We start from the raw sequence: 19,801 nt of genomic DNA on the forward strand, positions 1-19,801 counted from the left end.
AAAACGCTCTGAGACTGCTCTTGCTAATTTCTTAATTTCTATTGGAAAATTAGCAATCTACAAAACAAGAAAAGCAAAGCTCCTGGCAAATGCTGATATTTTATGTGATGTGGTAATTGTGTTTAAGGCTCTAGTCATGGCAAGGTTACGCATGGAATTTTCTTTTTTCCAAATGAAAGATGATTTACAAACCTTTGTGGAAAAATGGTGTGCAAAGGGTGGGTTTTGTAAACTTGATCATGGTTTGTTAAGTTTTTTATTTTAGTGTTTGGTGTTTTTATTGTTGTTGTTTGGCTGCACATGTTTTGAATTGTGGTGACTTTATTATTTGCATGACTTGTATGGGTTTCTTACCTTTATAATAAAAGAGCTTCAAAAGTCTCTCTCTCTCTCTCTCTCTCTCACTCTATCTCTATCTCTATCTCTATCTCTCTCTCTCATGTTCCTTTTGCTCTATTATGTCCTGATCTGTTCAGTGTATGAGCTCTCCCAAGATCCTTGACTCTGTGTACAAACACTTTTTTTGAAACTGCCACTTTATCTTTAAATGCTGGAAGTTATGCTAAAAAGAATCTTTGACTTACAGATCATGCCCCAGCAACTTCAGGTTAAATGTTGTTTAACCAATGTTTAACTTGTATAAGAGAAAGTATTAGTCTTGGCCTTGACTGAAACAATGTCAAGAAAAGTGACAGAAATACCTAAAATCAAGGTCAGTGTATTCAGTTTTCAGTGTATTCAGGTCAGTTTTCTGGTGAAATTGCCAAAATCAAGACTCTCTGCTCTATTCACCTTCACTCCTTCATTCCTCTTTACTCCCTGTAATGAAATTGCATCGAAGTTGAACCCAGGTGTTATGCCGACTCTGACCACTGAGAGGCTCCTATAAGAATTCGGACTGGACAGCGCTCCGATGATTCCTGTGACATTTACTCTGTGTGATGTAGTGCATTCTCAGATGGTGCATGTTACTCTAGGTTCTAAGCTTGCTTGTACTAATTGCAAAACCATTACTTACTTCTATGATTACTGTATACTGATATGTGGCTTGTTGGTTTCTTACAGGTATTGCTAGAGATCGATTCTGAATTAAATCTACTCCTGGGACAATGTTGTCGATCTGATTCTTACAACACTCCCGCCTCTGGAACAAACTCCCTCACTCTCTTCAATCCCACTCCTCCCTCCAGGGCTGTTCCAGGTAAAACAGGTAAAACAAGCCTCCAGGTAAAACAGCTGTTCACCACCATCTCTTATCTTCCCCCATCCAAAACCTTGATCTTTTCTACCCCCGTTAATTCACCCCAAATCCACTTTTTTTGAAATACCGACTTCTTTCCTGGAGGTCCTAGCAGTGTCTATGTGTTTTATACCTCTCCCACCAACCCCCTCCCCCCCCCCCCCCCCACAACTCCATTCCCATGCCTCCTCCCCCCAAGCCCTCTCCCTCCCACAGATCTCCCGATATCCCTGTTCTCTACTGTTGTACTTGTGTGCTTCCCTCTCTCTCCCCATCTTGTTTCCCGCTCCCTTTATTGTATGTTTTGTGTGTCCGTTTTTTTTCTTGTGATTAATGTTTGCTCTTACACGAGCCTCGATCTTGTATCCAAAAAAACAAACAAAAGCGGGGACAGGTATTTTAATGATCGGTAAATTGGTCCAGGTCACACATTCTGCAAGATGTTGCACTGATGGAACCATCTCTGTGGCAGACATAAAGTTCTGATGAAGGACCCTCAAACTGATTAAAAATTTGTTCTCCGCAACTAATATAACGATTAGCAAAAAAAAGAAGAAGAAGATATTTGACCTTCAATATTTTATCCAATCCATTTGATGGTTGATCCTGTGAAATACAGTGCGTATCAAAAAAAGGTAATCCGAATTCAAGGGATTAATATGCAGAGGTTATTTAGTTTGACAATTTACATGTGGTTTACCAATTATGAGGAGATCCTCAGCTTTCCATTGATGCCTTTCATGCATCATTGCTATCACACATGACCGAGTACATGTTCATTGAAAATGACAAGTTCAAATCGCATTTTTACAAGTTTGACTATTCGGTGCAAGACAGTTTGAAATGGACGCATTACTTGTCGACTGCCAAGTTGATTATGTAAAATTGTTAAGCTGGTCTGGTAATCGTCAGTTGCGTCATCCTTTGTTTAAGATGGGTATTTAAGATGGGCCTAGAGACAGTCTGAGTCATTGAAAAGATGGTTCAACTTACGACGAAACAGCGGACCTTCGTGGTTACAACCTTTCACCAAACTGGAAGTTTGCAGCGAACTCGTGATGCATCAGGGAACGTTTCCCAGAATGGGAGCCTCCAGCAGCCAAAACCATCTGGGCGAATGTTAAAAAATACCAAGAGCATGGCACTAGCCTCAACCGCAACAAGGAGAATTCTGGTAGGAGGTGCACTTGGCGATCGGAAATGAACATTGCAGCAGTAAGGCAGCAAGTTTTGGAGCATCCTAGGGATACCAGCGCAAGACGAAATGGGACGGGATTGCCTTGGGCAACATTCAACTGAATCACAAGACTGGACCTCCACCAACATCCATATCGGATTCACATCCGGCATCAACTTACACCAGGGGATTTTCCCAGGAGGCTGGTGCTTGCCAGATGGTTGATAGCACATTGCGAAGCAGATGTCAATTTCCTGCGGTATCCCGTTATCGGCGACGAAGCTGCTTTCGCCATGGATGGCAAGGTCAATACCCATAATGTTCTTGAATATGCACCGACAGGGCAACCCCCGGAATTTCATTTTGACACCAACATGAATCGACAAAAGTGGACTGTTTGGTTTGTGGAAGTGGTCAGGTGATCAGACCATTTTTCTTTCAAAGGAATGTCAATGGTAACAGGTATCTGCAGATGATCAATGATGAAGTTTTAGCGCAGCTGGAGGAGAACTTTGAGCGACAGGTTCGTGGTGTCTTCAGTTATCTTTGGTGGGCCCAAGACAGCGCCCCAGCACATAGTCTTATCGCTGTCCGAGATAGACTGAGGGAACTCTTTGGAGACCGAGTCATCGCCCTCAACCATGCAGTGGAATGGCCACCAAGATCACCTGACCTCACACCATGTGATTATTTCCTTTGGGGACATTTAAAGAACAAGGTGTTCATAACTCCTCCCCGTGATCTTGACGAATTGCAGTGCCGTATTCGACATGAAGTGGATGCTTTGCGCAATGACCCGGTTATGGTGAGACAAGCAGTTCAGGGAATGCTCCGCCACTGTGAGCTTTGTGTTGAAAGGGGAGGTGGACATGTTGAAGGTGTGGGTGCATAAAGGCCAATCATTCCTGAGAAAAGTTCACATCTGACGTTCATTTTGCACCAATTATCCCGACTTGCATCGATTAGCAAAACTTGTAAAAATGCGATTTGAACTTGTCATTTTCAATGAACATGTACTCGGTCATGTGTGACAGCAATGGTGCATGGAAGGTATCAATGGGAAGCTGAGGATCTCCTCTTAATTAGTAAATCACATGTAAATTGTCAAAATAAATAACCTTTGCATATTAACCCCTTGAATTCGGATTACCTTTTTTTTGATACGCACTGTATATCATCCCTCCAGCCATACTTCCTTCTTTTGCTCTGATGAAGAGCAATTTCTCAAAATGTCAGCTTTGCCTCACTTCCCAAGATGGTTAGCATACTCTTATCAACTTTTACTTGATACAACCTGAGCTGTCAGGGTTACTTGGTATGCTCCACTCACGTGTGTAGGAGATGCATGTGCCTCTGGGGAAATTGCAGTGGCCACGTTGAGATGGTGATGTCCTGTTGCTACAAAGCGCGATCCAGCTCTGCATGCTGGAGTTAACAGTGTCTGCTGTTTCTGGAGTTTGTGCTGAAAAAGTGCTGGCCAGCACAAAAATACTTCCGGGCCTGGACAATATAGGCAGTTGCATGCTCATCATCCATACACATATTAACAAAAGCAATTGGACACTTACCTGTTTGCAAAATCAATGGGAAAAAATCCATAAAACAAGGTGCAACATTTCTTTGAACTAGTATGCAAGAATATTGCAAAAATATCAAAATAGTACTGATGATAAATTGCATTCTGGGAAATTGACATCAACAGAGGTGCTGTATCGAAAAGATGGCACAGCATGTTAACAATACTAGCAACGGTACCCGCCCTATGGGCGGGGCTTCAATTGAGAGGCCCAAATGAAAAGGCAAAATATCGTAAATTGAAGGCTTTTTTTTATTTTTAACGATTCATATAAACATCCGTTAAATCATATCACACGCAAATGATCAAAATCTAAACAGTATTTTTAGAATTTCAATAAAAGCCAAATCACTGTTCATATCGGTAAATATTATTCCATCGTGTTTGGAAAAATTGGAAAAACAATATAGACTATTTTACTCCAGGGGGTCCCAGGATTACCCACCCAAAATTTCTTTGCGATCAGTTCAGCCGTTTTTACGGTGCGTGGGAACGGACAGACAGACAGACATTTGCTGAATTATAGTAAAAGATTAGGGAGTGGATGCGCATGCTATCAATATTGCTCTGGAAATAATGTAAAGAGTTGGAAATAACATACATGTTCATTAGAGGCAGTTCAATAGCATCTCAGTTGGTCTTGAATTCCAAATTTTGGTATGACATTTATTTTACCTGATGGCCTGTGTATGGAAAATGAAAGCATGGTGCCATGCTTGAATTTACCTTATGCTTTACTTTTTAGGTACCAGTGAATATTTATGCCTTTACATGTCCAAAGTGTTTATTTGAGTCATCTGACTGAACGACAGCTTTGTGCAAAGCCAGTGTGACATCCACTGGTAATGCAGACTCTTTCCTGGAGGCCTCTCTTCTTACTGGAACCAGATAGCCACCAGATCGCAGTATAAGATTCAGCGAGATGTGTGCTATCCATAATGCCTTGGAGAACGACACAAGCATTATCCTGGTGCGCACTATTGGTACAGATATCATCGTCGTCCTGTCGGGTGTTTTCTTCAGCATCCTTTCACTTCATCCAAACACTAAAATTTGGATAGCTTCTGACAAAGGAATCCACATCATCAACGTCAAGAGAATCTGTCTCACACTTGGTAAAGCCCAATCAAGAACATCACCCTTTTTCCATGCACTCACTGGATTGGATGCGAATTTCATCGAAGAGGAAATAAATGGGAATGCCAGGCATGGAAGTCATGTGACCTCTGAAAAAGACCTCAAATGTGACAGAGGCCTTTCTCTCTTTTGGCTAAAACCCCTTTGAACTTGTTGAACTGGCATCCAGACAATTTTAAAAAACTCGAGAGATTCACCTGTGTTTGCTACCACATAACCAGCCTGTTTGATATAGTCAATGGACCGATTGCATAAAGTATCCTTAAGGGTGTAGTACTGGTGAAAAATTGAGAAAACTACATAGGTACCTTGGAGAGGCCTTTACACAAAAACAAAGTCAAGTTAATATCTAATTTTCAGTTTTTCTTGAAAGATATAATCTTGGCTTTAACTCAGACCAGTTTCAACGCTTCTTTGTCTTATTACATGCATATGATTTGCATAAATTAGACCGTCAATAAAAAACAAGGAAAAACAAAGAACACATTTCTACTTCTATCTTCTATGTCACCTATCATTCTTTTCACACAAAACTTGGTACATGTATTATACATGTGTTACTCTACTACCTGATGAGAGGATTTTGTGAAATTATGTCAAATGTTCACTAATTAGCTAATTATGCCAATTACCAGATAAAACTTGGTTGTCCTTCAATAAATCCACAATGGCTACTCCTATAAACAAAAGCCTTCATCATTTTAAAGGAAGTGATATTCTGAATATCCTGTCCAAATTTCAGCCCAAAAGAATGATGCAAATTAAAGTTATAACAAATTTCATGCAAAATATTATATTTCTTTAAAATTGCGTGTAAAGATAACATTAGATATTTTAAAGGAAATACTGAATGAGTTTATACAATACGTATGAATCTAAACCGTAAAAACATAGTTTTTTTTAAAAAGAGGCATATTGGAAAGTTCACCAGTACTACACCCTTAAGGACAAATATGAGGATTTCCTCTTGAGGACAATTTGATTCGACAAATTTATTTGACTGACAAATATATTAACTTTGACCAATATATTTGATTTGACAAATTTTTGATAATTTGATGGACAAATGTGAGAATAATTTGATTTTTCTCTGAACATTTCTCTCAAGGACATCCTTAAGTTGAGGATGGTTGCATATATGAATATCCTTAAGTTTTTCCTTAAATCCTTCCTTAGAGTTAAGGGAGCCCCTCCTCCTCCCGCCTCATGTCATCGGCTTTTCTCCACCAATTAGAAGCAATCGTTCATAAGTCACCCGGGTATTAAACATTGTAATAAAGGTCATGATTCGTTGTTTGGGTTGATGTCAGTTTAATCTCATTTGCATACAGATATCAACCATGATCTTGGCTCCACGTGCTTTATGGGTTAAGGAAAGATTTCCGTTGAGGTTTTCCTTAGCTAAGTATTTCCTTAAGTGCTGTTGCATAAACAACCCTTTGGAAGTCCTTAGCTAAGGATTTCCTTGAGGTTAAGGAAATCCTTAGGAGCCATTGCTATGCCAGGAAACCAATCAGATTAGCGATGGGACGCTCGTCAGAAAGCAAGAACACGTAATAAACACGTGATTTTCAATGACGCTTGTTTTATTGATACATACATGCTTGTTATATGTTGCATGGGGAACACGTGCTTGCAGATGAAGGAGGAATAACCATTTTCACCATTTTATTTATTTAATCATTCTCATTCACCATTTTATTGTGAATGGGTTAATGTGTGCAGTAAATGTTTGGACACTTTCCGAGAATGCTGAAAGTATGAAATTATAAAAGTGAGAGTGCGAAACTACAAGCAAAATATTAACGATGTTATGAAATAAGTGACAATTGTGGTAGTATTATTATATCAGTTACGGACGGGGGGGGGGGGGTGGGGGAGGAGGAGGGATGCTCCCTCAACTTTAAGGAAAGATTTAAGGACTCTCCCGCGATGAGGCTAACTCTGGGGGTCTTTCACTCGCTCACCGCAGGCAGGTTGGTGGTCTTTCTGTCTTCTACCGACTCCTATCCGGCCTAGCTCCTCCAGCTCTGTCTGTGCTCTGTCCCCCAAATATTCCTTCAGGTCGCACAAGATCTGCCAGCAAGCCTCTTATGGTTAAACTGCCAAAATCAAGACTCTCTGCTCTCCTTCACTCCTTCATTCCTCTTTACTCCCGCCTCTGGAACAAACTCCCTCACTCTCTTCAATCCCACTCCCTCACTCTCTTCAATCCCACTCCTCCCTCCAGGTCTTTAAAACAGCTGTTCACCACCATCTCTTGTCTTCCCCCATTCAAAACCTTGATCTTTTCTACCCCCGTTAATTCACCCCAGATCCACTTTTTTTTGAAATCCCGACTTCTTTCTTTCTTGGAAGTTCTAGCAGTGTCCATGTGTGTTATACCTTTCCCTCCCCCTCCCCCCTTCCCATGCCTCTTCCCCCCAAGCCCTCTCCCTCCCCCAGATCTCCCGTTGTCCCTGTTATCTGCTGTTGTACTTGTGTGCTCCCTCTCTCTCCCCATCTTGTCTCTCGCTCCCTTTATTGTATGTTTTGTGTGTCGGTTTTTTTTTTTTTGTGATCAATGTTAGCTCTTACACGAGCCTCGATCTTGTATACAAAAAAAAAACCTAAAGATTATTTGTATATGCAACCATCCTCAACAAAAGGATGTCCTTAAATGAGAAGTTAAGGAAATCTTCAAATTTTCCCTTCTGGATCCTTTATGCAACTGGGCCATAAACTATGCTCTGGTGGTGGAACTGGGCCATAAACTATGCTCTGGTGGCGGAACTGGGCCATAAACTCCGGTGGCGGAAATAATAAATGGTGAATGACAATCACATGATTTTTTACAAAATAATCATTTTATTCCTCCTTCATCCGCAAGCACCTGTTCCCCATACAACATATAACAAGCGTCATTTAAAATCACGTGTTCATGATGTGTTCTTGCTTTCGGACGTCTCTTCCTATCTCTTAACTGATTGGTTGCCTGGCATAGCAACGACCCCTAAGGATTTCCTTAACTTTAAAGGAGTCCTTATCCTTAAGGGTTGTTTATGTAACAGACTTAAGGAAATGTTTAGCTAAGGAATTCCAGCGTACCTTAAGGGAAATCTTTCCTTATGTTTAAGGGAATTTTATGCAACTGGGCCAATGACCGTAGAAGCCAGATGTTCGTGAGGAAGACTAAGATAAGGTTGCCACGTATAAGTTAGTTTTATGCCTCCGCTGACGAAGTCGTTGTTTTCATTATTACCTTCGCAAAAGCGGAAGGTTATGTTTTGATCGCTGTGTATTTATTTGTATGTCTGTGTGTGTGTGTGTGTGTGTATGTTATTCGCATAACTCAAAAAGTATTCAACCGAATTGCATGAAATTTGGTGGGATGATTGGTTATTATACGGGACACATTTGATTAGATTTTGGGAGCAATCGGGTCAAAGGTCAAGGTCAAGGTCACGAAAAGGTCAAAATCGTATTTTTACCATAGCGCGGTCAATTTTTATCCAATTGGCATGCAACTAATGCCAAAATGTTCAGAATTCAATGCCCGATCTTGTGATATACGACATGACCCAGTGAAGACATTACCCTTGTTAGCGGTTGGGGGTCAAAGGTCAGGGGGGTCACGACCTTGCAAAATGTGCGTTTTTTGTCATAACTCGGTCAATTCTTATCCGATTTGCATGAAATCAGCACCAAACTGTTCACTGTTCTGTTCCCTACACTCCCATGCCAAGTACAGAACAGTAGCTGCGGCGAAGGTATGCGCTCTACCGAGTGCCCGTTCTAGTTTCATTATATTTTAGGGTTGTCCATCCAGGTGTTTGCCTGTCCATGTATCCGTCCATGATAGGTTTTTCTTCATGCGATAACTTAAGAATGGCTGACAGGATCCAAGTCAAACTTGGAACAGGTATAGAACCACCTTTAGAGGCCATTTTCCCCTGCAGAGCAGGGGTTGGCCTTTTTCGGGAACCTTGGTCCCCTTTTTGAAGCAATGTTTTATGGCCGGATGCCCTTCCTGCCACCAACCCTGTTGGTCACCCCTTGTGACACATAGGGAATTACCAGTGGACTGGTACTCAATTTGCCGACCTCGGAAGGATGCCAGGCTGAGTCTGGCATTAATTTAGCGATCAACAGGGATTCGAACCCAGGATCTTTGGATCCCAAGCTGGCACCCTAACTGCTAAACCAACACCAGGCTCAAACTTGGAACAGGTATGTACTCATATAATGATGCAAAGATGAACTGATTAGATTATGCGGTCAAATGTGAGAGGTCCCATTAGGTAAAAATTCTGTTATCGAACGAACTTGTGAACCAGTGATGTTATTTTGACCAAACTTGTTATAGGTATACATTATGGTGCAAAGATGAACTGATTCGATTTCGGCATCAAGGGGTCAAAGGTCAGAGGTTTTTGTTACCGCGAAAACGTAAGAATGGCTGAAGGGAACCAAGTAAAACTTGGTAAAGTATGTATAGTGATGTAAGGATAAAGCGATTCAATTATGGGTTCAAGAGGTCAAAGGTCAGACGTCCTGTTAGGTAAAAATTGTGTTACTGTTGTGAATCAGTAATGGAATTTTGACCAAACTTGGTATGAGTAAATATTATGAGGCAAAGATGAACTGATTAGATTTTGGTGTCAAAGGTCAGAGGTCATGTCAGGTAAAAATGTGGTACTTTAAAACGGATGAGGGGATTTTAATGAAATTTCTACAAGTATGTATAATGATGTAATAATGTGGGTGGAGGCATTACGGCTGACGTCGTGATGCCAAAGAGTGCCATTCTAGTTGGTTGTTATGGTAATTATGACCATAGTTATGATAATTATGACCTTCGCCATCAATGGAGGTTATATTTTTTCTCCTGTTTGGCTGTGTGCAGGATATCCCAAAAAGTTATGGACAGATTTGGACGAAGCTTGTTGGACAGGTTGGGATGTGGCAGAGGTATGCGCTCTATCTACTGAGTTTACGATACAATTTTCTTTCTCTTACAAGCTTTGCTTTCTCGAGCATGTCTGTCGAGTTGTTTACTAATCAAGAAGCTTGATTCCTACCCTCCAGGCCAAACACAGTGCCCTCTATCGATATGGCGACAAATGTACGAAAGAGGAAAGATCTTTGAAGCCCTTCTGGACCAGCCTAACCGAAGCGGCAAAGGTCTGTCTGGAGTTCATTGAATGCAGATGCAACTCAAAGCAAACCCTGTGTCCTCAAAAGTGTAAATGTCTTGAGACAGGGGTCACTCGCACTGCTCTCTGCAACTGCAGTGGCACGTGCGACACCACCCCAGACTGACCTGCGACGCCACCCAGGACTGACCTGCGACGGCACTCCAGACTGACCTGCGACGCCACTCCAGACTGACCTGTGACGCCACCGAGGACTGACCTGCGACGCCACTCCAGACTGACCTGCGATGCCACCGAGGACTGACCTGCGACGCCACCGAGGACTGACCTGCGACACCCCAGACTGACCTGCGATGCCACCGAGGACTGACCTGCGACGCCCCAGACAGACCTGCGACGCCCCAGACAGACCTGCGACGCCACCCCAGACTGACCTACATCAACAGTGTGTCTTTGATAGAATAGCTTTGATATCATTTGTGAGTCTGTCATGTTGCCAAGGTACAACAACGAATTAGCATGTTATGTTTTATGCATTTTTCTTTTCTTTTCGAGATCATTACCTCCACCACCGAAGGTGTACTGAGGTTATGTATTCACCCCTGTTTCTCTGTGAGCAGAATATCTCCAAAGGTTATGGACGGATTCGGACGAAACTTGGTGGACAGGTTGGGTGTGTGACATGGACGATTCGATTAGATTTTGGTGAAGATCTGGTTCCGGATACTAGAATTTTAAGTGATTCTTCACCATTGAGAGAAATAGGGTCAAAAATGATATACAGTACAGCATGATATCTCAAAACGTTGTGGACGAATTATGACAAAACCTGGTGGATAAGTTAGTTAGGTGACAAGAACAAGCTGATTAGATTTTTGGTTCTTATTTGTTTTGTGGTTCTTTTGTTTTTTGATGAGATTTTAGTTCTTCTTCACCTTGTTCTTCTTTGGTGACAAGTGCAAGGACTAGATGATGCACATCTGGTCTATCAGTGGGATACAAAACATAAACTGTTCAGCCTGGCGTAGGTATACAATACGCTATGTAAAATCCCAAAATTTGTCATTATATATGCTCTATTTAAAAAAAAACATTTTTGGTTGTTACAAATTTTACCCCCATATGGGCTTCGACTGGACTTTATTGGGTGATGTAGCCCTGTTGTTGTGTGGCGCTCCTTCTGCAATAACTTGCATCCACCCAGGGGTGAGTATGCCAAATTTATTGGTTAGTTCCAGTCAGTGGTGACCCTATTGGTTAGTTTTTTTTTTTTTTTTTTTTTTTTTTTTTTGGTTAGTTCCAGTCAGTGGTGGTTATTTGAATCTATATATATATAACAGTTTGTTTGTGTGTTACCTATAGACTCTTAAACGGAGAGGCTCACGTACTTGATATTTGGCATAAACATGGCCATTGAGCCTGGGAAGGACATGGCCTCCCTAAAAATATTTGACGAGATCCATATTTTTTATTCATATTTACCTCAGCGCATTTCAGCAAGGAACATTATACACGGATTCTCAGCATGTGCCAGGGCAGCTCGCTGATTCGCTCAGAGCGATCACGTGATGTTCCATCCTCGCCGCCACACCAGTGAACTGAAAATATATAGAATGACCATTGCCATTCACACCACACAGGTGGAGATGCAGCTACCTGGCGCCATCTTGGTTGGCACTCGATGCTGGGCGATGGTGATTTCCGTCATGCGTTTGCACGTAATTCAGAGCAAAAAGCGATTGCGTTTTTTCACCTTTTGTGCGATTGTGTTTTGTGTCGATTTTGTGCGATATGAATTAAACGTCTTTGAAACAGCTGTGAAACGTCTTTCCACAACCCTTCCGTAACCGATTGGAGCAGTTTATTGCCGCACAAAATGGCATTTTAACAGTTGTCTGGCTTTTAAAATCTGGGACACGTTCAAAACAAACGAGATCCGCGAAGCGAGTCGGTCGAGTCGTGCTAACCAAGATGGCGACACGGCGGCTACACTTTTCACGGAGTATGAGCGTTCTATATATTTTCAATTCAGTGCGCCAGACTCGCTCACGTACTTGATTTTTGGCATAGACATGGCCATTGGGCCTGGGAAGGACATGGCCTACCTAAAAATGACCTCCGATGACGACATCCATATTTTTTATTCATATTTAACTTAGCGCATTTCAGCGAGGAACATTATACACTGAATCTCAGCCTGTGCTGCAACATCATTGTTGACTGACTCTCCCCTTCCTCCCCCTCCCCTTCCCCTTTCTCCCCTTCCATTCCCCCCTCCCCTTCCCCCTCCTCCTCTTCCCCCTCTTCCCCCTCCCCATTCCCTTCCCCCTCCCCTTCCCTTCCCCCCCTTCCCACCCCCTTCCCTCCCCTCCCTTCCCCCCACTCCTCCCCTCCCCTTCCCCCTCCCCCCGTTCCCCTCCCCTCCCCCGCCCGGCAATGCCGGGTACTTCTGTTGGGTACTTCTGCCATTGGGCTTGGGAAGGACATGGCCTACCTAAAAATGACCTCCGATGACGAGATCCATATTTTTTATTCATATTTAACTTAGCGCATTTCACTCAGCCTGTGCTGCAACGTCATTGTTGACTGGTCCTCCCCTTCCCCCCTCCCCTGCCCCCTGCCCCCTACCCTTCCCTCCCCTCCCCCTCCCCCTTCCTCCTCCCCCCTCCATCCTCCCCATCCTCCCCTCCCCTTCCCCCTTCCCCTCCCTCTCCCCTTCCCCTCCTCCCCTTCCCCCCTCTCCTTCCTCCCCTTCCCCTCTCCCCCACCCCCTCCCCTTCCCCCTCCCCTTCCCCCTCCCCTTCCCCCTCCCCTTCCCCCTCCTCTTCCCTCTCCCCTCCCCCTCCCCTACCCCCACCCCTCCTCCCCTGTCCCCTCCCCTCCTTCCCCTTCCTTCCCCTCCCCCTCCCCTTCCCTTACCCCCCTACCCCACCCCTCCCCCCTACCCCACCCCTCCCCCTCCCCCTCCCCCTCACCCCTCCCCTCCCCCCTCTTCCTCCCACTCCCTGTCCCTTCCCCCCTCCCCTCCCCTTCCCCCTCTCCTCCCCTCCTCCCCATTCCCCTCCCCTCCCCTCCCCTTCCCCCTCCCCCCGTTCCCCTCCCCTCCCCTCCCCCGCCCGGCAATGCCGGGTACTTCTGCTAGTACTAGTATAAAAGCTCATCAAAAATGACGGGTTGGAACAGTTTATTCGATGGTGCAGCCTCATGAGCATGCCAAAGACTGAAGCCTCGGCCTAGTGTCAGGTGTACTTATATCTTCTTCATTTATTTGACATCATACAGATATAAATTAACATTTGTTTCATTCTGCGTGCGTTGTACATCACGTGCAGCGAATTTCACCTCCCTGCGCTTTGTATTTATTTTTTTTTATTTTTTTTTTAAAGCTTATGCACACCGCTGTTGAGGCTCCATTTGTAAGCCATCATCTGCACTTTCAATAGAAGAGACATAATTACTCTTTTATGGGAAAATGTTTTTTCGAGTTTGTTTTATCCTCAAAAATAGACCTTAGTGAACACACATTCACGTTAAAAGATTGGTCTTTGATACCTAACCTTATGAAGGGGGACAGACATCTGTACAAACACAGAAACTGACATTGTGTTTTATATGGTAGGTTACGCCTGAAGCCAACTAACCTATCTGATGAGATCAGACCTGATAAGGAACCTCATCGGATGTCATGAGAAATTCTTGTAAAGCTCAGCCTCCAACAATCTTTGTCATGCATAATGTTTTTTTAATTGTGCCCTTATAATATGGAGACGCCACCCACCACGCAGACTTACAGGAGAAACCAACATGCTGTCATTGGTTTGTTATATTTGGAAGTTGTGAAACCATCAGATTCACACCATTTGTTGGGAAAAGGAGCAATTGTCAACATCTTTTCATTAACCTTCATCATTTGGTGCTTGGTTTATTTATGACATATGCGGGACAGGTGGGGAGGGGTGGTCACTAAATGAACAAAGGGAGGACAATGGAGGATCATAGGATGGAATGTAGAGGAATGTGAGGCATGGGAGCTGGAGTGGAGAGATAAGGAAATAATCTTGGTGAGGAGTTCGGAGTAATGGGAGGGAAAGGAACAGGCATGTGTGGGAGGATTCATTGCATTGACGCGGAGGGGTTGAAGTTCCACAACATTTTCATACATAATAAATTCAGCCCTATCAACCCCTCTCAAGCTCACTTTCTTTTCTGATTATTTGCTCTCCGCACAAGTGCCTATCTTGATAAGGTCCAAGTAACTTGCCTTTTTGTCAACACGGTGGATTTGATAAATCCTCTTCGTCGTCTCAAAACTTTATTGAGCTGTAAAAGTGAGAAAAGAAAAAGAAACCACGTGATACTCCTCCTAATATAATACAGTGCAGGTATACCTTACAAGGAAGTTGAAATCAGGAGGAATTGCCATTGGGCCAATCAAGCTTGCCTTATGGTATTACCAACCAATGGTTCTTTGTTTGTCCTCGCTCTAGCTTTTTAAATGCTGAGAGCATAGGCCATAGAGCATAGAGCTAAATCCAACATGATCCAAGCAGACTCGATGGTGTATTGGTGAGGGTCGATAGAGCATCTCAGGGGATGCTCTAACTCTAACCGAACCATTACAGCATCAAGTCTGGGTGGAGCATGTTGGATTTAGGCCGCTACGTAATTTGTGATATTCTGGCCCAGCAAGCAAAACACAAGACATTTTCCCAAACACCCCCTGCAATTGATGATGGCATGTTTGACGTGCTGTACCACCATATATGCGCATAAGGAACTTTAAGTCTCACTTTAAATTGTATTTTAATTTTAATTTTAATCCTCAGATTTTTACAGCAATCTATAAATGAACTTTCAGACGAAAAAAGTGCATTAACTTAAGTTGCAAAAGTCGGTTATGAGTTTTAAACCAAGATTATTTTATCCACTTGGCATGAATGCTTCACTGACATAGACACGTATGTACCATGACGAGAGCCGCCTGGAGTTGCCGGTTGATTAAGTTGTCGCTTTGGTTTGAATGTTTCCTTCTAAAGCAGGAGTTTTCAGCTTGAAGTAATCCAGGGAAGATTTTTGCTACAGAAACACACAAACCAAACCATTGAGCAATTTACGTGACAAAATCCATACAGTTTCCATAACAAGTGACTGTTAATGAAAAATGCTCCTCATAAACAGTAATAGAAAACAGTATAAACATAAACATAAACATAAACATAAATATAAACATAAACAATATAAACAGTTGCTTCCTTGCTAGGAAGGGTTGTATCACCTTTCAGGAACATAGGTGCCATCAAGTTTAGAACAGTTTACAATTTTAATGGAAACATACTGAAATTACAATTGACAGGCCATGGAATAAGCTCCTGTAATATACCGTACAATGTCTAAAGGTACACACACTCGCATTGTGACAACAGTGACCAGCGGCGACTGTGACACGTTTGTTTTTTTTTGAGAAGGACACACAAGTGGAGGGAAATGTTTTAACTCTTAGATGCAGGCGACCAATAAACGCAGCCATTGGGCCTCGGAGGCCCAACGGATGTATTCGTGTAATGTTTTTATTATTATTTGTTTTTTATAGATTTTTTCTTTCATATCTTTTTTCAATCCAAGTCGATGCAGATTGATGTGTAGTTGCTCAGAAAATGTGAATCATTGATACTATTAATTGGAAGAATCCCATACAAGTAATGAATCTTTTCAAAAAAAATTTTTGTTCTTGGTTTTTCAACTTTTTTTTCTCTAAAAAGTTGAGGCTCATAGAGGAGTATTTGCTCAAAAAATGATTCACTAATCCTTTTATTTAGAATGTATATGTCCACAACTGTCAAAAATCCTACACCTATGCAGCCATTGGGCCTCGGAGGAAGTTTTTTAATTTTCATATTTTTGTCACTGAATTATTTGTAACCAAGTTATAGGAGCATATAATGAGGCTCATATCAAGAAAAGAATGATATAAAATAGTAATGCAACAACATTTATGCGGGACCTCGAAGGCCCCAGGCCTGCATTCGTGTTGGATTTTCGGGTTATAATTGAAGAATGAAGATTTTTCCACGAGCCTGAATGAAACTCTTTTTTTAATGTCACTGAATTTTGTGTAACAACATGAAAGTCAGTGAAAATGAGGCTCATTCCAAAAAAATATTGTACAGCATAGTTTTTGCAACAAAAAAAAACGAGGCCCAATCACTACATCCAAGGGTTAATAAATCCATCCAGTGCCTGGAAGTATCTGATCTCTTCGAAGAATATTTGAGTATGAGTCCTCATGGCCATGTTCCATCCATATGGAGAGGTATCGCCAGCATCATTGAGCGATAGTATAAAGGTAAGTGTACATGTACAACCGAGAGTATAGATCTACTTTCAGCCTTAAGACGTTGCATTTATAGTGTACCTTTTGCACTCACCTGGTAGGCAGTTTCCATCTCCAGTGTGGTAATAACCAGCAGGGCATGCACACAAATCAGAACTTTGAGAAATCTGACACAAAGAAGTTGTGGAACAAGATGTCACAGAGCAATCAACACCTGTGGAACACAGATTTTTAAAGATGTTGCATTTCGCATCGATTTTTGTTCAAATTAAAAAAAATACTTTGAAAATATACACATTCAATTATGCCCCCTTGACAGCTGGATACTGCTGTAGTATGTCCAAAGGCGATGTATATTTATTGTGTATGCACACATGGGAGCAGGAGGGGAAAATTAGGAACACGAAGAGAATGATGCATGGAAGAGAGAGTTAGGAGGAATGTGGAGGCCGGTAAAGAAGAGGAGGTTGGAAGGAAATAGGAGTCGCCTGAGTGGAGGAAAGGGGCATATATCGACCATATGGGAAGTGGGAGGGGGTAAAATTCCTCCGTATTTTGTGTGTGTATATATATTTATTTATATATATTGTTGCGGACCTCCCAAAGCCCGTCGGCGTACAGAGGGGGGTGAAGCCCCTTTTCCCCCTCGGGTCTTCGTGTCCACGAGGCCGAGTCACCACTCCTGCAGCGAGCGTGGAAAAGGGTATCGGGTCGACGCCGCACGTACCTTTGATACCCACGCTGCCACGGAAACGGGGACCGGACCTCGCACAAGCCACTCTAATCGAGTACGCCGAGCGGTTTGCGTATCACGTCACTCGTGCCGTTACCTTTTATTGAACCCGATTCGAGCGGTTCTGTTCGTGCGATACTAAGCCAATTGTGAAATGACGGGAACGGTCAAATAAGAGGAAGAACACGGTTTATTTACAATGTACAGACGAAGAGACACAGAGCAGGCACTTAAACAATCTTAACTTAAACCCAGACAAAGGGCCCACTCACTCACGCGGGGAAAAGGAGGAAGAGCAAGTTCGTGCGCCAAACGCGCCTTGCCATCGGTCGCTCCCGGACAGATCGCCCGGCGTGGCCCTCTGGTGGTCACGGCACGTATGCAGGGAGCCCAGGTAGGAGGATTGTCGGCGTGGGTGGCTCCAGAATGGTACGTCTCCACACGGCGTAATTAATACAGCCGCAGCAGTAGAGTGCAGGGCATGCGGAGAGTTCGTGTACAGTGAGGCACTAATTAAATTCAAGCACTCCGACTCGTTCAGGGGTTGGGCAACTCTGACTGACTCGCTGGCTCTGACCCTCGTCTGCTTGTTCGGGGCAAACTCTGACTCACTCTCACCGATCCTGACCGACTCTGACTCATGGGCTGGGCGACTCTGACACGTTCTGTCGATTCTCACTCAAGCTCTGACTTGTCTCGTTCTCTCTCGTCTGCTGTGGGGGGCTCGTGGCAGGGTTTTATATGCCCCCTCCCCGGCCTTACCGGAATGTTCCATGCCCCTCCTCTCATGGCCATGGTGAGCCACTCGCCTCGAGCTCTGATTGGCGGCTCGCTGCTCACCGGCCACTCCCCCTGCAGCTCCTCCCTTCAGCCTTACCAGACTTGTGCCAGGCCGAGCACATGGCATTCTAGCCTAATTGAGGCCTACTCACTGGCCTGCTCAACGCAAAACTAACACAGGAAAGGAGACTACGCTTACATTTACTAAGAGATAACAACTACAGCGAGGCTACATGTTGTGGTGCGTCTACCTACGAGGGGGGTTATCCTTTATTCACAAAACCATAACAATATATTGTTGCGGATATGGGATTTGCATCCATCCATATCCGCTTGTAAATATTCCCCTATTTCCTCAATACTTCCCAACTATCCCCAATCCCCCATTCCCTAGTCCCATTTTCTGTAAACAACACTCTGTAGAGCCGACCTCCCCCGATTTCCCCCATTAAATGTCGTGCCCAGGTTCACCGCATCTCATGTAAGACAACTATAGGACATCTTGCTAGTTATTCTTAGTCTATGTCAGTTAAGGACTCGTTTCCATTAATTCTGACCCTTCGTTGCACCAGAATGTGATTGTATGGCACCGTTAGGAAGTTTAGGACCTCCCAATACCTCCCCGCAGCTCTTCCTCACAGTTCAACAACAACAACGAGCGCAGGAAGTGCGCGTCCTCACTCCGGCTTGGTTGGTAGGGGGTGTTGGGAGGGCACCAGGCCTTCCCAACGAGCTGCCATCAAACATGTGCTCGACGGGGTTACCAAATAGGGGCTCCCTGTCAGCTCCTCGTCAAGGGCGGAGCCCGGTAACCCCCGCACCCAATGGAAGCGGCGGACCGGCCCCAGTGGGGCGGAGCCAACCAGCCGAGGGCGTGTCACTCCCCGCTGAGCATGCGCAGGGAGAGGGAGGTGACGTCAGATGCGCGCTGAGCTTGAAGCAAGAAAGACGTCCCCTCCGAGCGCTGTGAGACCTCCCCGCATCTTCTGGACCGTGCTTTATCCTGTCCCCGAGCCAAGGTGCACCTTGTGCTATCGACCTACCTGTCCCTTCCTGCCATCAATCCCTGTGTAAGTCCGCCTTGTTCCGTTTGTCTGTGGTCTGTCTGGGCTAAGATAAGACGGTAATTAAGTGCCCATCTTTTCTGTGTCTTTACCTCACTCTGCCTTGTAATCTACCCCTTTTCTTCACCACTGTAATTATACCCTCCTCCGGAGGTCTTGAGAACTGTAACCCTTGCGTCGTTTCCTCTTTCCCAGTCGTCGTGTCCTTTCTATCATTGATTTGGCAGAGCGCGATTTGGTCAACGTCTGGGTGGAATCGGGGTCTAGTCGGGGAATAACTGTTCGGTCACGGCAATACCACCGCTCGGTAAATAACATCTAAACCGCGTCCGCAACAATTGGTGTCAGGAGTGGGATCAAGTCTGTGAGTGGAATGAGTGTACCTGGGTGTGTAAGAGAAGGTGCAATGACCAAGAGCAGGGAAACGGCTGGATGTATGAGCAAGAAAGAGGTAGCGTATGCGTGTAAGCATGCAGGTGAGGCATCGACGGTAACCGGGTTAGCGGTTAGAGCGACTTATAGCCGAATCGGGCCCTCGGTGCGTGCCGGGCTTCGCGTGCCACGAGAACCAGCGGGGATCCGAGCCACGGCAGGTTCGAAAGGACCGCCGTACGCGATCCACGCTGGG

General features: G+C 44.1%; 1 protein-coding gene and 1 long non-coding RNA gene across 2 annotated transcripts in view; one reads left to right on the forward strand and one right to left on the reverse strand.

Moving 5' to 3' along the window:
- LOC137430326 (uncharacterized) overlaps window positions 1-19,801 on the reverse strand; it is an 82,594-nt gene that overhangs the window by 36,078 nt on the left and 26,715 nt on the right. The window contains exons 4-7 of the mRNA XM_068121113.2: window positions 16,691-16,810; window positions 15,232-15,341; window positions 14,527-14,585; window positions 3,748-3,917 (exon numbers count right to left, since the gene is read on the reverse strand). Of these exons, the coding sequence (XP_067977214.2) occupies window positions 3,748-3,917; window positions 14,527-14,585; window positions 15,232-15,341; window positions 16,691-16,810 (459 nt within the window). The remainder of the gene's footprint in view (window positions 1-3,747; window positions 3,918-14,526; window positions 14,586-15,231; window positions 15,342-16,690; window positions 16,811-19,801) is intronic.
- LOC137430327 (uncharacterized) lies at window positions 1,089-12,081 on the forward strand. Its single transcript, XR_010985031.2, has 3 exons — window positions 1,089-1,210; window positions 10,016-10,080; window positions 10,198-12,081. It is a non-coding gene; the product is annotated as an uncharacterized LOC137430327 (long non-coding RNA).

The sequence above is a fragment of the Myxine glutinosa genome, chromosome 6, assembly GCF_964187855.1.
Source record: "Myxine glutinosa chromosome 6, kmMyxGlut1.1, whole genome shotgun sequence".
In the NCBI taxonomy this organism is placed as follows: domain Eukaryota; kingdom Metazoa; phylum Chordata; class Myxini; order Myxiniformes; family Myxinidae; genus Myxine; species Myxine glutinosa.